The 15,144-nt window shown below is 44.3% G+C and overlaps 1 protein-coding gene across 3 annotated transcripts in view; it reads right to left on the bottom strand.

Annotated features, from left to right (window-relative positions):
- Window positions 1-15,144, bottom strand: part of RFT1 (RFT1 homolog) — a 47,006-nt gene that overhangs the window by 11,890 nt on the left and 19,972 nt on the right. For all 3 annotated transcript variants that reach the window (XM_032649625.1, XM_032649626.1, XM_032649627.1), the window contains exons 8-11: window positions 12,532-12,582; window positions 11,695-11,825; window positions 10,426-10,570; window positions 4,724-4,829 (exon numbers count right to left, since the gene is read on the bottom strand). In XM_032649625.1, coding sequence (XP_032505516.1) covers window positions 4,724-4,829; window positions 10,426-10,570; window positions 11,695-11,825; window positions 12,532-12,582 — 433 coding nt within the window. The remainder of the gene's footprint in view (window positions 1-4,723; window positions 4,830-10,425; window positions 10,571-11,694; window positions 11,826-12,531; window positions 12,583-15,144) is intronic.

The raw sequence follows: 15,144 nt of genomic DNA, 5'->3' as shown, positions 1-15,144 counted from the left end.
ACACTGTGATCAAAACACATAAAAATCCTTTTCAGCCTGTCTTTAATGTGAGACACAACAATATGACACGGGTAACAATTACATGTGAACAGGCACTCTGACAGGTACTGTGAGGGGTGCTGGGGATGCACTGGTGGATGAACACACGGCCCTTTCCCTGTGGAGCTTGGATCCGTTTTATGGACGAGGAAACCAGGCAGAGGGAGGCTAAATAATTTGCCTAAGGAATGAGCCTACACCCCAACCTGACCCCCCCCCCTAAACTTTAGCACCTCATACCACTTCCCTTGCAAAACGCAGAAGCCCCATAACCTTGGCCAGTGGATCTCACTCAAAGCAAGTGACCAGCTTCTATAATGAAATGGAAACAGGGAGCAAGGCCTGGACCACCTTCAGGGTTTCCCAGACTCTTACTCATCCCTGCTCTGCTCTCTACATCTCCAGAGTTCTGTGGGTTCTGCGACTTGAGGGATTATACTGCTCCTTTCACTTCTATGATTCCAGAGCAGCACGTCACTTAGTTATCTTCAGTTTTCAGTTCTCAACTGAGTCTCAGCAGAGATAAAATAGCTGCCACAGTCTTCCAAAAGGCTTGTGGTACATCCATGAACAAAATTCTCCAGCATCTCATTTCTGCCTAGCACACAGCCGGCATTCTAAGTGTATAGTTGTTGAGGGAACCAAACTCCTTAGATCCCCAAGCTGTGTCAGCTGGGTTAGGAAACCTCAGAGGCCACCACTCGGGTTCTGTACAGAAGGGAGGGGTGGTAAAAGCCACTGTGGCCTCCAAATGCCCAGATTCTGGTCCTTGGGCTGATCAAGCCCAAGGTGCTATGGGAGATATAATTCATCAGAGAGGATAGCAAGAACACACATGCATGCGTGTGCGCGCGCACACACACACACACACACACACACACACACACACACACACACACACACACACACACTGTACTCCAACAGGGGAGGTATGCTTTCATCCAGAATTCCAGAGAGGGAATTCATTTGCTTCTCAGTTGAGAGAGTTTCTTTTAATGAGAAATGGAACTACAAGAGCCCACATCTTCAAAGGGGAAGTTTCTTCACTAACTGCTAATCAATGATCAGAATGGCCAACTTTATAACAGGCCACCGAGGCTGGGCCAGTACTCTGACCTCTTTTCCAAAAAGAAGCAGAGATGTGTAATCTGTTCAGTTTTTTTTCAGAAACGATCTCAGAAAGGTTTATTAAGACCAATGCTTGGAGTTTAGGCCACAGGTTCACGAACTTTCAAAGTCATCCTCACCCAGCTCCAAATAGAATGGAAACAATGAATGAAACTGGTAGGCAATTCATGCTAATTCAAGCAGGGACAAATTCCATGGTGTGGCTTCTTTAACGTAGCCATTTGGGAGGTGCTGATGATGACGGAGTCCACTGTTTTTAACTAGAAGAGGGCTCTGCAACTATTGAACTTTCCAGGACTCATACATCTATAGCCTTAAAGACATTATCCACTTCAGGAAAAAATGAGAATTTTAAAGATAAAATTAAAATGCCACCTTTTGAGTCAATGGAAAATTAGTCAGTGACAATGACTATTTTCTAAGGCTTGGTTAACACAGACAGGAAGTTATTTAATCAGGCTTATCAAAAGATAGATGACTGCAGCAGCAACTGAAGCATTCCCCAGTGGGTGCTGGTTGAAAACATCAAGGCACAGCTATACGTTGTAGCCTTGGCAACCATGCAAAGTATGGTGCCAGTCTTGTGTGCACTCGTCCTGCATTCAACAGTTATGGAGTCCCACTCCACATTGGGCACTCAAGGGCCAACAAGTCAGAAAAAGGAGCTGTCAGTCTTGGGCCTCTGCACCACTGTCCCCTCTGCCTGGAAGGTTCGGCCCCATCTTTGCATAGCAGACTCTTCTTGGTCATTCAGGCCTCAGCCTAAATGCCACCTCCTTGGAGGAGCCCCCCAATCTAAAAAGGCCCCAACTCTCACTACATAACTCTGTTTTAGTTCTCTGCAAAGCACAATATTTTCTTGCTTATTTACTTGTTTGCTACCTGCCTTCCCTACTGTCAGCTCCAGGAGAGCAGGGATCTCTTTCTTCTCTTTTGTTCATTGCTGAATTCTTGGAGCTTAAAGAAATGCCTGTTAGAGAGTAGAGGCCCAAAAAGTATTTGTCAAATGGACAAAAGAAAATGAGATATCCTTAACAAAACACAACAAAATCCTTCAGTGGAGCATAATGTAAAAGCCATCAATCTTATGCTATACATATTATGAGGTTATTAACAAAAAAGCAACTTGCAGTTCAATGGACATTCTAATATTTCACATCCAACTAAATCCCCTATTTTTATTTAGAAAAACACTGATTAACCTGTAGGTAGTTAATTAAAAGTCATGATTTCATCAGTATATATTTTTCAATTCAGAATCTGAAATGTAGGAGGTAAATCAATCATAACACTTAACTAAGCTACTCACTTCTACTGTAAAAATTCTTACTATCGTTTTATGTCTGGCTAAATTCATAGAGAGGGAAAAATTGCTGGGGTCTGTGATGAGCCCAGGTGCTACCTGTGTTCAGACAGGACTGAGGGTTGGGGCCAGGGGCCCAGACAGAAAGGGGGCTGCTATGTTTAATACAAACCTGGAGACCATGCTTAAAGGCACACACATTTTACTCTTAGGGGAAGTGAGTTACTTCAGATGAGAACAAGGCCCTGTCTTTTCTCTATGTTGACTACTAATACCATGAAAATAATTTTCCAGATTTTAATATACTGTTCTGATCCCATTACTACAAATAACTTAAAAAGTTGCTTTCTTTGGGTCAATGCAACGTAAGAGAAACCAAAGCAACCGGCCACTGTCTATATTCCCTCATGATTTGTTGCAAGATATATATTTTTAATTTTAATTAATTTAAATTAATTAAATTAATTTTAATTTTATATTTTAATCAGGCTTAGTGTTGATTTTCCCCCTCAACACTAATGCTGAAATTGTTATAACAAAATTCCCTTCAAAGAGATAGATTCTTAGTCCAGAACTCTTTCCACTACACCTCAGTGCCTCATTTAGTATGCTTTAAATTATATTTTTAAATCATTTCATGTTAGAAGCACCTTTCAAGTAAAAACACAGTGCTTTCAAAATTAAACTTAGAGAACATTTTATCCACTAAAAAAAAAAAAAAAAAAATAGACTCAAAGCAGTTTATAGCTATAAATTTAACTGTCTGAAGTAAAAACCATGTCTAGACCACCATTTGAAAACTATGGGTTGTGACCTAAAAGTAGGCTAGGAAATCAATTTAGTGGGTCATGACATGGCAGTTTAAAAAATGAAATAGAACAGAATTAAAAACCATCAGTGTGTCCTGTGCGTAACTGGGGTACTTGTTGCTTCATGGAAGCTTCCTTTCAGTCACACCCAAATATGCACTGGGTCACAGTGTTCAATGCAGTTTTCACTCTGAAAGCTGGTCTGAGCCAGCGGTTCCTAAGGCCTTCACTATCTATCATCAGCAATCTCCTGGAGCTGAGCAATAAAAGACTCCTTGGCCTAAGTTCCTAAAATTCCAGTTCAGCTGGTATGGGAGGGGGCCAGAACTTCTGAGCAGTCTGGGCTGGGACCACTGCCCTAGACTCCAGTTCTCAACTACGGTGTAGCATACAAGGTCACCAAGCCTCTGTGAGACAGGCCCCAGTGGGAAGCAGACAGAGGCTGCTCTGAATGAGAGGAAGGGTTCACCAACTCTCTGAGTACCTTTTTCCCATCCCACCCCCACACTGGGACTCTGAGGGATTTCAATGGCACTCAGGGCACTACAGAGGCAGCATGAAACCCCCGAGGGACCCAGACCTCAAGGGGCAAAGGGATAAAGAGGGCCGCTCGCCCCATTACCTACACCCACCCCTTCTCTCTTCTTCCTCTCTCTTCTTTGTCCATATCAGTTTTATCCTTCTCCTCAACTGCTCTCTGCAGTGATGTCTTCAGATACCACCTTGCTAATTTTGGCATCTGGGACACAAGAGATCAATTATCCTAGGTGTGGGTCAGAGGCTCTTACCAGGAGTTCACGTCAGAATCATTGAGGAGTTTTAAAAAAACCTTCACATGCTCAGGGCCTGCCGATTCTGTAGGCATGGTAGGAGAGAGAGTGGTGGGAGTAGGGTGGACAGGAATCTGCATTTCTAACAAGCTCCATGGGGCACTGTGACTCATAACCAGTGTTAAAAACTACTGCTTGAAATTCCAGGGCAGAGGTCCTGACCTGGGGGTCAATGGATGGGAAAAAATGTGGCAAAACTTGTATGTGCACTTGGGCCTTTCTCTGAGGAGAGGTGTCACAGATCCCCGAGATTCTGCAAGACCTACAAATCAGATTCTGTAGATCTGCATCTTGAAGAAGCTCCTTGGTAACCCATCGGAGCACTGGGCAAGAAGGTGGGTGGAGGAGTGGATCTTGTCTGGTGCCTGCCTCTGCCAACCTGGACTAACAAAACCCTTCAGGGCCCTGACTTCTCCCTTCACAAAGGGAGGCAAGGAGAGGTGGCTGCCCCCAGCCCTACTGTGGGGAGGACTTACTGAACGGTGCCTGAGGAAGGCACCACACTCCTGGTTCTAGAAGAGCCTTCTGTAAATGCATGTTCAGAACGAAAAGAAAGAAGTTACTTCATTTTGGCTGAAGGCCATAATTAGAGGTTTATCTTTAAGGTTACCTACCTGTCAACCTCCTCTTTGCTCATGGCAGCAAATGTGAAACATTCGGTCACTCCATTGATGGCAAGCAGGAGGACGTAAAGACAATAGGCACGCAGCAGGACAGGACCTGTAAGGAAACAACCCACCGAGACTCCAGAGCCCAAACGGGAGGCCCACATGCACCCTCACTTTGGCAGGTTGGTCAGAGAACACCAGAGCTGGGTCATGAGCCCTGCTGATGTCATCAGTGGGCAGACGCATGCTTGAGCCTATGGTCTTAACTACCTGGAAGGACTCCCAGCATTCTACAGTACTAACTAAAATAAACAGCTAAAAACAAAAGGACAATTAGGAATAAATGTACAGATCTCTTGCCTAACAACTAAAAGCTTATCTGGCCAGCAAGCAAATCTCACTTTTTAAATCAGCATGAAGAAGCCTGCTAGTTTGAGCACTTGGGGACACTAGTGGCCCTGCATGCTAAGAGAAACTCAGTTGAGGAGGCCCTGAAGAAGCCCAGGGCTCAGGAGCAGCAGGAAACTACAGAGATAGAACACCCATAACTCTTCAGGGAGAATCAGAGCCTGCAAGGTTATTTTCTCCTAAAACAAAGTGATGTGATTCTAGAGCTAACTAACAAGCTTTGGGAAGATCTGCTAACAAAAAATCGGGAGCCTTAAAACGAAATTGATCCCCTCCTTTTTTTTTTCCCCCCTGGCTAAGATGCACAGCTTGCAGGACATTAGTTCCCAACCAGGGACTGAACCTGGGCCCTCAGCAGTGAAAGTGCCAAGTCCTAACCACTGGACCACGAGGGAATTCCCTGATCCCCTCCTTTAAAAGGGCTATTACTGACAGGCAGTCAAGCAGTTTCTAATAAAATAAACATGTACTTAACCTATGATCCAGCAATTCTACTCCTAGGTGTACAACCAACAGAAACAAATGCATGTGTTCACAAAAATATCCATAGCAGTTTTATTCCTAACAGCCCAAAGTAACCATCAACAGGAGAAGGGATAAACAAACTATGGGCCGTCCGCACAAAGAAATACTCCTCAGCAATCAAGGAGGAAAAAAACTACTGATGCATGTAAAAACATGGATGAATCTCAAAAATATTATATTGAGGGAAAGAAGCCAAACATGAAAGTGCCCATGCTATATGATTTCATTTATATGAAATTCTTTTTAAAAGCAATACTAATCTATGGTAACAGAAATCAGAGCAGTGCTTGTCTCTGAGTTGGAGGGGGGCAGTTGACTGGAAAGGGTCCTAAGAGAACTTTCTGGGGTAATAGAAATGTTCTGTATCTTAATCTGGATGTTGGTTACATGGGTGTAGATATTTGTCAAAACTCATCAAACTGTGCTCTTTTTTTTTTAAAAGCATTTTAAAATTATTTATTTATTTTTGCCTGCGTTGGGTCTTCTTTGCTGCACATAGGCTTCCTCTAGTTGCGGCGAGCGGGGGCTACTCTTCGTTGCAGTGCACGTGCTTCTCATTGCAGTGGCTTCTCTTATTAAAGAGCACAGGCTCTAGGCACGCGGGTTTCAGTAGCTGTGGCACGTGGGCTCAGTAGTTGTGGTGCGCAGGTTCTAGAGCGCAGGCTCAGTAGTTGTGGCACATGGGCTTAGTTGCTCCACGGTATATGGGATCTTCCCGGACCAGGGCTCGAACCTATGTCTCCTGCATTGGCAGGCGGATTCTTAACCACTGTGCCACCAGGGAAGCCCCCAAACTGTGCTCTTAAGAGGACAGCACTTTAGGGCTTCCCTGGTGGCGCAGTGGTTGAGAGTCCACCTGCCGATGCAGGGGACACGGGTTTGTGTCCTGGTCTGGGAAGATCCCACATGCCGCGGAGCGGCTGGGCCCGTGAGCTGTGGCCGCTGAGCCTGTGCGTCTGGAACCTGTGCTCTGCAACGGGAGAGGCCACAACAGTGAGAGGCCCGAGTACCGCAAAAAAAAAAAAAAAATAGGACAGCATTTTAATTTATGTAAACTAGACCTCAAAAAAGAAAAAACTTAACTGCTAAAAGAAAAGGGAAAGGTGGAGGGAGTTCCAGAGTCTCAGAATCTGAAACTTATTCATGGTTTATGAAAGCTGCTTAATATGAAACATCCCTGCATCATGGGGACCCTAAATAGTTTTATGGCCATCAAAAAAGGACAAAAGGACTACTAACAAGGCAGCCCTGATGGCCCTCTCTTGGGTACACATTGTACCGTATCCTGTTGCATTTCATTCCCCAAGTCGCTGCAGAAAGTAGCCTGGCCCCCACCCCAGCTGTGGGATGACTCCAGCAAAGAACACAGGGACCAGGTTCTGCCCTGCGGTGGCTCGAGGCTATGCTCAGTGTGCTTTCTGCTTCTCTCCATCCTCCTCTCTCTGGCAGAGAGGAGTGGGGCTCCTCTCATAACCTGCACCTCTCACTTGGTAACTGAAAGCTGACGGCGTGAGTATATCTGAAGGTGGATAGTGAGCTGCTTTGCAATGTGGAGGACACAAAACTCCTGCATGAAACGGTGATTCAAGTAGAAGCGCTTTGAGTCAATTTGGGGGAAAGAGGTTGGAATTGGGGAATTTGTGGATGGAACCTTAAACTATGGATTGAAGTGAGTGGCAGTATGGCTTGAATTATATATCCCCTTCAAAAGTAATCTGATGTAATTTGAAGTCTAATAGATCTGGATCTATTAGAGTGTGATCTATTTGGAAATAGGTCTTTATAAAGATAACCAAGTTAAAATGAGGTCATTAGGGTGGGCCCTAATCCATTATGACTGGTGTCCTTATAAAAAAGGGAAATTTGGATGCAGAAACACTGACAGAGGGAAGACAATGTGAAGACACACACGGAGAAGACAGCCACGTGATAGGAGGAGTTAATGCATTTCCAAGCCAAGGACTGCCGGCCTACACCCTTAGCTAGAAGAGGCAAGGAAGGATGCCTACTCTGGAGATGTCAGAGAGAGCACGGCCCTGCTGACACCTGGATTTCAGACTTCTGCCCTCCAGAACTGTGAGACAATCAATTTCTGTTGAAATTAAGCCACCCAGTTTGTGATACATTGTTATTGCAGCCCTAGGAAACTAATATTAGGGGATTGAGAAGAAAAAAAGATTTTAAAAAATAAAAGAGAAGACACTGCTTTGGGAAAGCAAGTGTTCTCCTTACTTGCTGCAAATAATAAATCCTTCCTTCTCCAGACAAAAAAAAGTAAAAGAAAGGGCAAGAGAGAAGCACCTAAGAGATAAATGTGAGAAATCTCAGGGAAGTTCACTGAATGTATTTTTCTTTAGGATGGAAAAGCTAGGTATGAGAAAGACTTCTGAGAAAAGTCTCAGAGCACTTCCAAAGCTCCTAACTATATACAGGGCTAAGCCCAAGTAATGCAAAGCAAAACCACAGTGCCCCACGAAAGCCTGCCTGTGGTGCATCCAAGTCCTACATTTGGAGACAACAGCACAGAGGCCTCTTGAGAGGCCACTTCACAGGTGAGGACAAAGAGCAACAGGCAACTGGGGCAACGGGGGACAGCAGCATTGCAAGGTCCACTTTCAAAACTAAGTGGTTGGGCTGAGCCATGGAAAGTTCCCATTCTTTTCTGATTCAGTAAGACTTTCTGGAGAAAGTCAAGTTTTGTGAGGTAGTTTTAAGGGAACAAAAAAGACTATGGTGGGGGGCGGAGGGGGGCAGAGAGCAGTAGTGTTAATGTTTTCCGGCACAGGAAAGGCATTCGGATATGCAGCACTAGTCCGAAGAGTCAGGAGTAGGGCAAGGAGAAGATGGGTGGAGTGCAGACGAGGGAAGGAAAGCCGACAGACACCCTGGGGAAACAAAATGACCCTCCCAGAAGGCACAGAGAACTGGAAGTTTGGTCAAAATAAGAAGCAGTTGCAATGAGGAGACAAATGCTGGAAGACCTTGCCAGGACAGGGATGCTGATGGAGGCCTGGGCCAGGCAAGAGACGACAAGGGTCCTAAAGATCCTGCAGCAGCTACACCAAACCACACATCTTTTTCAGAGACTGAGAAACCAGACCACTCTCAAGACTCTTCTCTCTCTGAAGATGAGACAGAGGGGATATCTTTTTGAGTCTAAAATTATTAACGACTCTGGGGCTTCCCTGGTGGCGCGGTGGTTGAGAATCCGCCTGCCAATGCAGGGGACACGGGTTCAAGCCCTGGTCCGGGAAGATCCCATGTGCTGCAGAGCAACAAAGTCCATGTGCCACAACTACTGAGTCTGCGCTCCAGAGACCGTGAGCCACAACTACTGAGCCCTCAAGCCACAACTACTGAAGCCCGCGTGCCTAGAGTCCGTGCTCCGCAACAAGAGAAGCCACTGCAATGAGAAGCCCGTGCACTGCAATGAAGAGTAGCCCCCACATGCCACAACTAGAGAAAGCCTGCGTGCAGCAACGAAGACCCAACGCAGCCAAAAATAAAAAATAATAAATAAATTAAAAATAAAAAATAGAATTATTAATGACTCTGACATAAACCATCAGAGATAGAATTTATTACCTTAGAAATCAACTAACACTGACCCTTTTAAATTCTCAAGACTGGTACCAGCATCTCACTTGAGTAAAAGGACCACACAATGACAATGGTTTGTTGATATATCTTCTATGATAAACGAATCCAGCAAGTGAACATTACATGGATGGGACGGCCCTTTCCTCGTGGCACTGTCCTGTGGTTGCATTACAAAGGCTGCTCCTTGGTGATTACCTTTCCAAAGGTGCAGAGCTGCTGTGAAATAGCCTGTCTCGATCTCTGCACACTTACTTGCTAATGGCTTCTTAATGCGGGCCTCCCTGCAGTTGCCTGACCCAGGGAGCCGCAAACCACGTCATTGGTTTCATGGCAGGTGTTTCTCCAAACTTAACAACCTTTGCTGTCAAGCGGAAACTCGGCCCTTCTTCCCCTAATACTAAAAGTTTGGGCCTATTATAGTGGAGACTAGAACATGCCAGTGACGTTGTAAAATGGCACTGGAGAAGGCCCTTTACATTTGAGATAGGGCAGCAGAAAGAAGTCTTCAGGGTTCTTGTCTAGTGACCTGAGGAATTAAAAACATCTTTGCTAAACCCAAGATGAAACACTCCAAATGGATTGCCACCCCACGACCCAGCGCATTTTGAAACTGGTGAAGTTCCCAAGGCCCAGTGATGCTGTGAGACGCCCAGTGGCCTGGGCACCAAGTGTTTCAAAGTTAGACACATTCAATACTTTTCTCCTTCAAAACCCAAGAGTCACTGGACTAAATATACCACTTTATTTGCCGAGATCAATTTCATTCTCTGCAAATGGCTCTGGGTCATCCTTCGGAGGCTTTTGTCCATCAGGCCGTGAGATTTATGTGGCATTTACTATCTGCAGATGTGTTTAGTACCAAGCAGAGACTCATCAGAGCCTGCTCTCTTCCTTCCTCGCTTACCCCAGAGGGAAGCAATCGGCAAAACACATTTTAGGGCTGAGAGGAAAGCCAAGGATTCATAACAACTGCTCCAAGTGAGGTTGCGGGACCGATCGACCTGGTGCCAAAGCTCTAATTGCATGCTGAGCTGGTTTGACCTCAGGTGCCCCAGCTACCGGCAATTTTCCCTACACTGACACACATGTCAGTCATGTGTTTGAATTTTGTAAGACTCTTCTAAATATTTCGGTTTGGAAATTAGAACAGATCTGGAAAAACCTCTTGTGCATACCTGATCCTGAGCTAAGCATGGCCCCTCCATAGATGTCCAAAGCCAGTTGAGAATAGGCAAAGCCGAAAACAGAGATGGTCAGGCCGGTGAGCAGGGCCAGCTTTAGCAGGGACTCCAAAACCGCGGCGGCCACAGCAACATCCTCCTTGGGCCGGGGGAGAGGGAAGGAAGTGGGATGAATCATGAGCTAAAGAAAAACTTCACATCTGACTTTCTCCCTTTGCTGTTTTACAGATCACTCTTTCAACTGCTGAGGGCCATCACTGTTTTTCTGTAGCCTGGGTTTGTTTCTATGTCAATTAGCAAATGGAGGGAAAAAGACAAAGTGTACCTCCTTAGGCAGTGCAGGGGAGGGTTAGTTTTTAACTCTTTTAGGATAAACTATCTCAAATGTTGCCTAGGAAACACTCACTTCCCCCTCTGACATTTATTCTTAAATGGATGAGTTTTTACATTGCTAGCTAGCTTTGTCACCGTGCTTCTCCTGACAAACAACTCCAAACCCTGATGTTCCTGGAATCTACACTTAGGAAAACATTCCTAAATCAGTCTGAGAACCAGATTAGCTCGTTTTGAAATACTGTGCATAAACTGTATTTTGCAAAATGTCTTCTAAGAGATGTAAGAGGCCAACTTAGCTTGCTTCTAATTCTAAGACAGACATTTTCAATGGTTCTAGGAAAAGGGAAGTTTCTACAACCAAATACTCCTGGATTAAAATCTCTTCTGTTTTTACTGGCTGGAGTATATCAATTCTCAGAGTCAGAATGGAGCTCTGGGCATGTCACAGTCCTTAAGAAGCTAAACAACTGGTGTGGTGAGCGAGACCAAATGTCCGCATGCTTTCCTCCCCGCACCCTCAGTTAGCCTTGACCCCATCTCTGCATCCTTCAGCTCATCTTTTGTTCCTGAGAATCTGAGGATGGGGGAGGCAACCTCATTCTTACACCTAACACTAGACCATGGAAGGAGGTCTGCGCTGCACTGGGGACAGCCGCAGAGAGTTCTGAGAGGGCTGGGACAAGAATAAGGTTACAAAGAAGGACAAAGGGTGAAAAAGAAGGGCTGGTCAGGGGAAAAAGGAGAAGCTGTGAAAGAAGAAGTGAGCTCAGTGTCCTGCCATCATTCAGAATGTGATAGAAGAATGAAAACTAGAAGAAAATTTCAGAGCTAACAGAGGGGAACAGATAGCTCCACATTTCTGTCTGTTTATCCTGCACATAGACAGAGAATTCACTTGGGAGATGGTGACATAAGAACCAAGACTACCTGCTTCTGAAGTGTAGCATCCTTTTCTCTCTCCAGCACCTTAGCAAAGAATATATAAAAACTCTCTTCTATTGGCTGGAAAATTAATCTGGCCACAAGGGAGCCAAGATTATTCACTATATCATACACGCCTACAAAACAAAAAGGAAGAAATAACAATCATATTGGTTTTTCTATTTGAATTTTTATAGCACCATTAAATTTTTTTCTAATTTAATTTTTTAAATTAAACATTTTGAGATAATTATAGATTCACTTCGAGTTGTAAGAAATAAAAGAGATCCATGTACCCTTTACCCAGTTCCCCAAACAGTAAATTCTTGCAAAACTATAGCACAATATCACAACTGACATGGATACGGTCAAGATACAGAACATTTCCATCACCAGCATTTTTTTATAAAAGTCATTAATGCCAAGTTGATTTTTTTTTCTATTTTTATTTGCACTACTTTGGGATTATATTCAAAAATAAATGTGAAAAAAATATTAAGACCTATCTAGCCACACAAACATGGAGCAAATCTTTGTGACTGCAATGAGCTCCCTTTTCCCTTAGCACACTCTGGCCCCCAAAATAAGCACCAGAGCTCTGCAGAAAGCAGGGTAAGGGCAGAGAATCTCAAAAGGAAACTTGCCACCCATGTCAATGAGAGGGGATAGTCAAATATATAAAGACCTACAATTTTTAATCTTCAGGATTCATTTCTTATAATCTTTTTAAAAAAATAGTCTGCAGGTTCATTTTTTCATTAAACGTATCAAACTGCAGAGAAAAATATGAGAAAGTATCTAATAGTTCATCTTTAATTAAAACAATACAGAATTTCATCTTACCCTGATCCCCAAAATTTAACACGTTCAAAAATGTCATCACATATCGCTCGCCTGTAAATGGAAAAGCAAAATAATTAGCATTTCAAATTAGCATTTCCTTGTCCTAATGTTGATTTCAAATAATCTCAAAATAATAACAATTTGGAAAGTGCAGGGGGCTTTACTGACAACAAATTTCCAAACCAGTTAAATTAAAAACAAAACAAAAATCAATAAAACCAGTCTGATAAGTTTTTCAAAAAGTATGAGGAGTTACTAAAATGTTAATGATGAAAATGATTATCTCAAGTTTTCAGGGAGGTCAGATAATCTGGGTGTAAATTCTGTGAAATGAAAGGTCCATGATTAAGTGCACAGACTCATCAAAAGTTTCTTCTTTGGGTGGATAAAGCTCCGTGGAGGCTGGCAGTTCCCTGGAGCCCAAGTTCACAATTCAAGACAGTCTAATGCTTTCAAGGTGAAGACACCAGCCCAGAGCCCTATTCCCCACCCTCAACTTCCATGAATGTTCTTATTATCTGTGAGTGGAAAGCACTGACCACTATGGAGGTGGAGCACTGAAGAGTGTCCATAGCTCTGAAGGGCCAACTCTCACCTCCTAGAAACTTGCTCAAAGAGGAAAGCAATATTAAGAGATGAGAAGCAATGTGATCTCAAGTCTCTCTTCAGCCCTTCCCTGCCTACAATCTCCCAGCCACTGCATTTGTGGCAGGGACCTCTGCAAGTTTTCCCAGGCACGGGTCCTCAGGCACTGCACTAGTTCCCATCTGTATCTCTGCTCTGTTCTGATCCATCCTCACCACTAACAGTTCCAGCTTTTGCAAATACAGATCTTAAGTCAATCCCTGTCTTCACAATTTTAAATGGCTCTGTAGTGTTTGCAAAAAGTCCAAGCGCCTTGATTCTGCATTTGAGGTCTTTTATTATTTAATTATTATTATTTTTTAGAAATTTATTTTTGGCTGCGTTCTGTCTTCGTTTCTGCGCGTGGGCTTTCCCTAGTTGCGGGGAGCAGGGGCTACTCCGTTGCAGTGCGCGGGCTTCTCATTGCAATGGCTTCTCTTAGTGCGGAGCATGGGCTCTAGGCGCGCGGGCTTCAGTAGTTGTGGCTCACAGGCTCAGCAGTTGTGGCTCGTGGGTTCTAGAGCACAGGCTCAGTAGTTGTGGTGCACGGGCTTAGTTGCTCCGTGGTATGTGGGATCTTCCCGGACCAGGGCTTGAATCCGTGTCCCCTGCATTGGCAGGCGGATTCTTAACCACTGCGCCACCAGGGAAGCCCTTGAGGCCTTTTATAAACTTACCCCGAGCTATCTTTTTGGCCTCCCTTCACCAACCTCACCCCCACCTCCCACCATCACACCATCATCCTCTGCTACACCCTACACAGAGGATTTAGCCCCTCCAGCTGCCCTGAGTCAGGCTGGGCTGGTGTTCCCAGCCTCAGCTGTTGGTATTCTCACCACCTGCAATGGCTTTTCTTCAGGGGCTTCCCTGGGTTCTGGCACAAAAGGCCTCTCCCTCCCACGTTCTGTGAGCTCCCTGAGGGCAGGAACCATGTCTCAGTCATCTCCGTGCCCCTGGCTGCCTAGCAGAGCTCCAGGAAATGAAACAGCACTCAAGAGATGTCTGGCGAATGAGCTGGCATTTCCAAGTACAGCCCCTCACAGCCCTGTATCAGAGTTAACGACACAAATGCCTGCGTCTCTGGGGAGAGAATGAGCTCCTTGAGGCCACGGCCTGTTCCTCATTCATCTGTGTATTCTCAGCACCTGACACACAGTGTTTAGGAAATGTGGGGGCAGAAAGTAACAGCATTTATATACACACACATACACATACACACACACATACACATATACTATACACACACATATACTATATACACACACATATATACTATATACACTCACACACACACATACACATATACTATATACACTCACACACACACATACACATATACTATATACACTCACACATACACATACACATATACTATATACACTCACATACACACACATACACATATACTATATACACTCACACATACACACATACACATATACTATATACACTCACATACACACACATACACATATACTATATACACTCACACATACACACATATACACTATATACACTCACACATACACATATACTATACTCACACATACATATACTGTATACACTCACACACACATACACATATACTATACACTCACACATACACACACACACATACACATATACTATATATACTCATACATACACACACACATTTTTGCTATAACAATAAATGATTTCAAATTTTTTAGAGCTGTAGTTTTTAGAGAAGAATCTGGGTGTCCTTGTCAAGTCCCTTCCTTACTTCACAGCCACAGAGAGGGAGGCCCTGGAAAGTCTCTAAGGGCCCTCTGCCAGCCAGGTCAGGACGGCCCAACCATGGAACAGGCCCAGCTTGGGAGGCTTGAGTGTGTAGCTGACACCTGCCACTGCAAACACATCTAGCCACTGCAGTCCACACAACCAACTTAGGGCCACTGCTTGCAACCAACTCAGGACCATTCCTCAACTCATTCAAACTGTCCTTTAAACTTCAGGAGGAAAAAAAAG

This window comes from Phocoena sinus, chromosome 11 (assembly GCF_008692025.1).
Source record: "Phocoena sinus isolate mPhoSin1 chromosome 11, mPhoSin1.pri, whole genome shotgun sequence".
NCBI classification, from domain to species: Eukaryota; Metazoa; Chordata; class Mammalia; order Artiodactyla; family Phocoenidae; genus Phocoena; species Phocoena sinus.
This window is presented reverse-complemented; position numbering and strand designations above follow the sequence as displayed.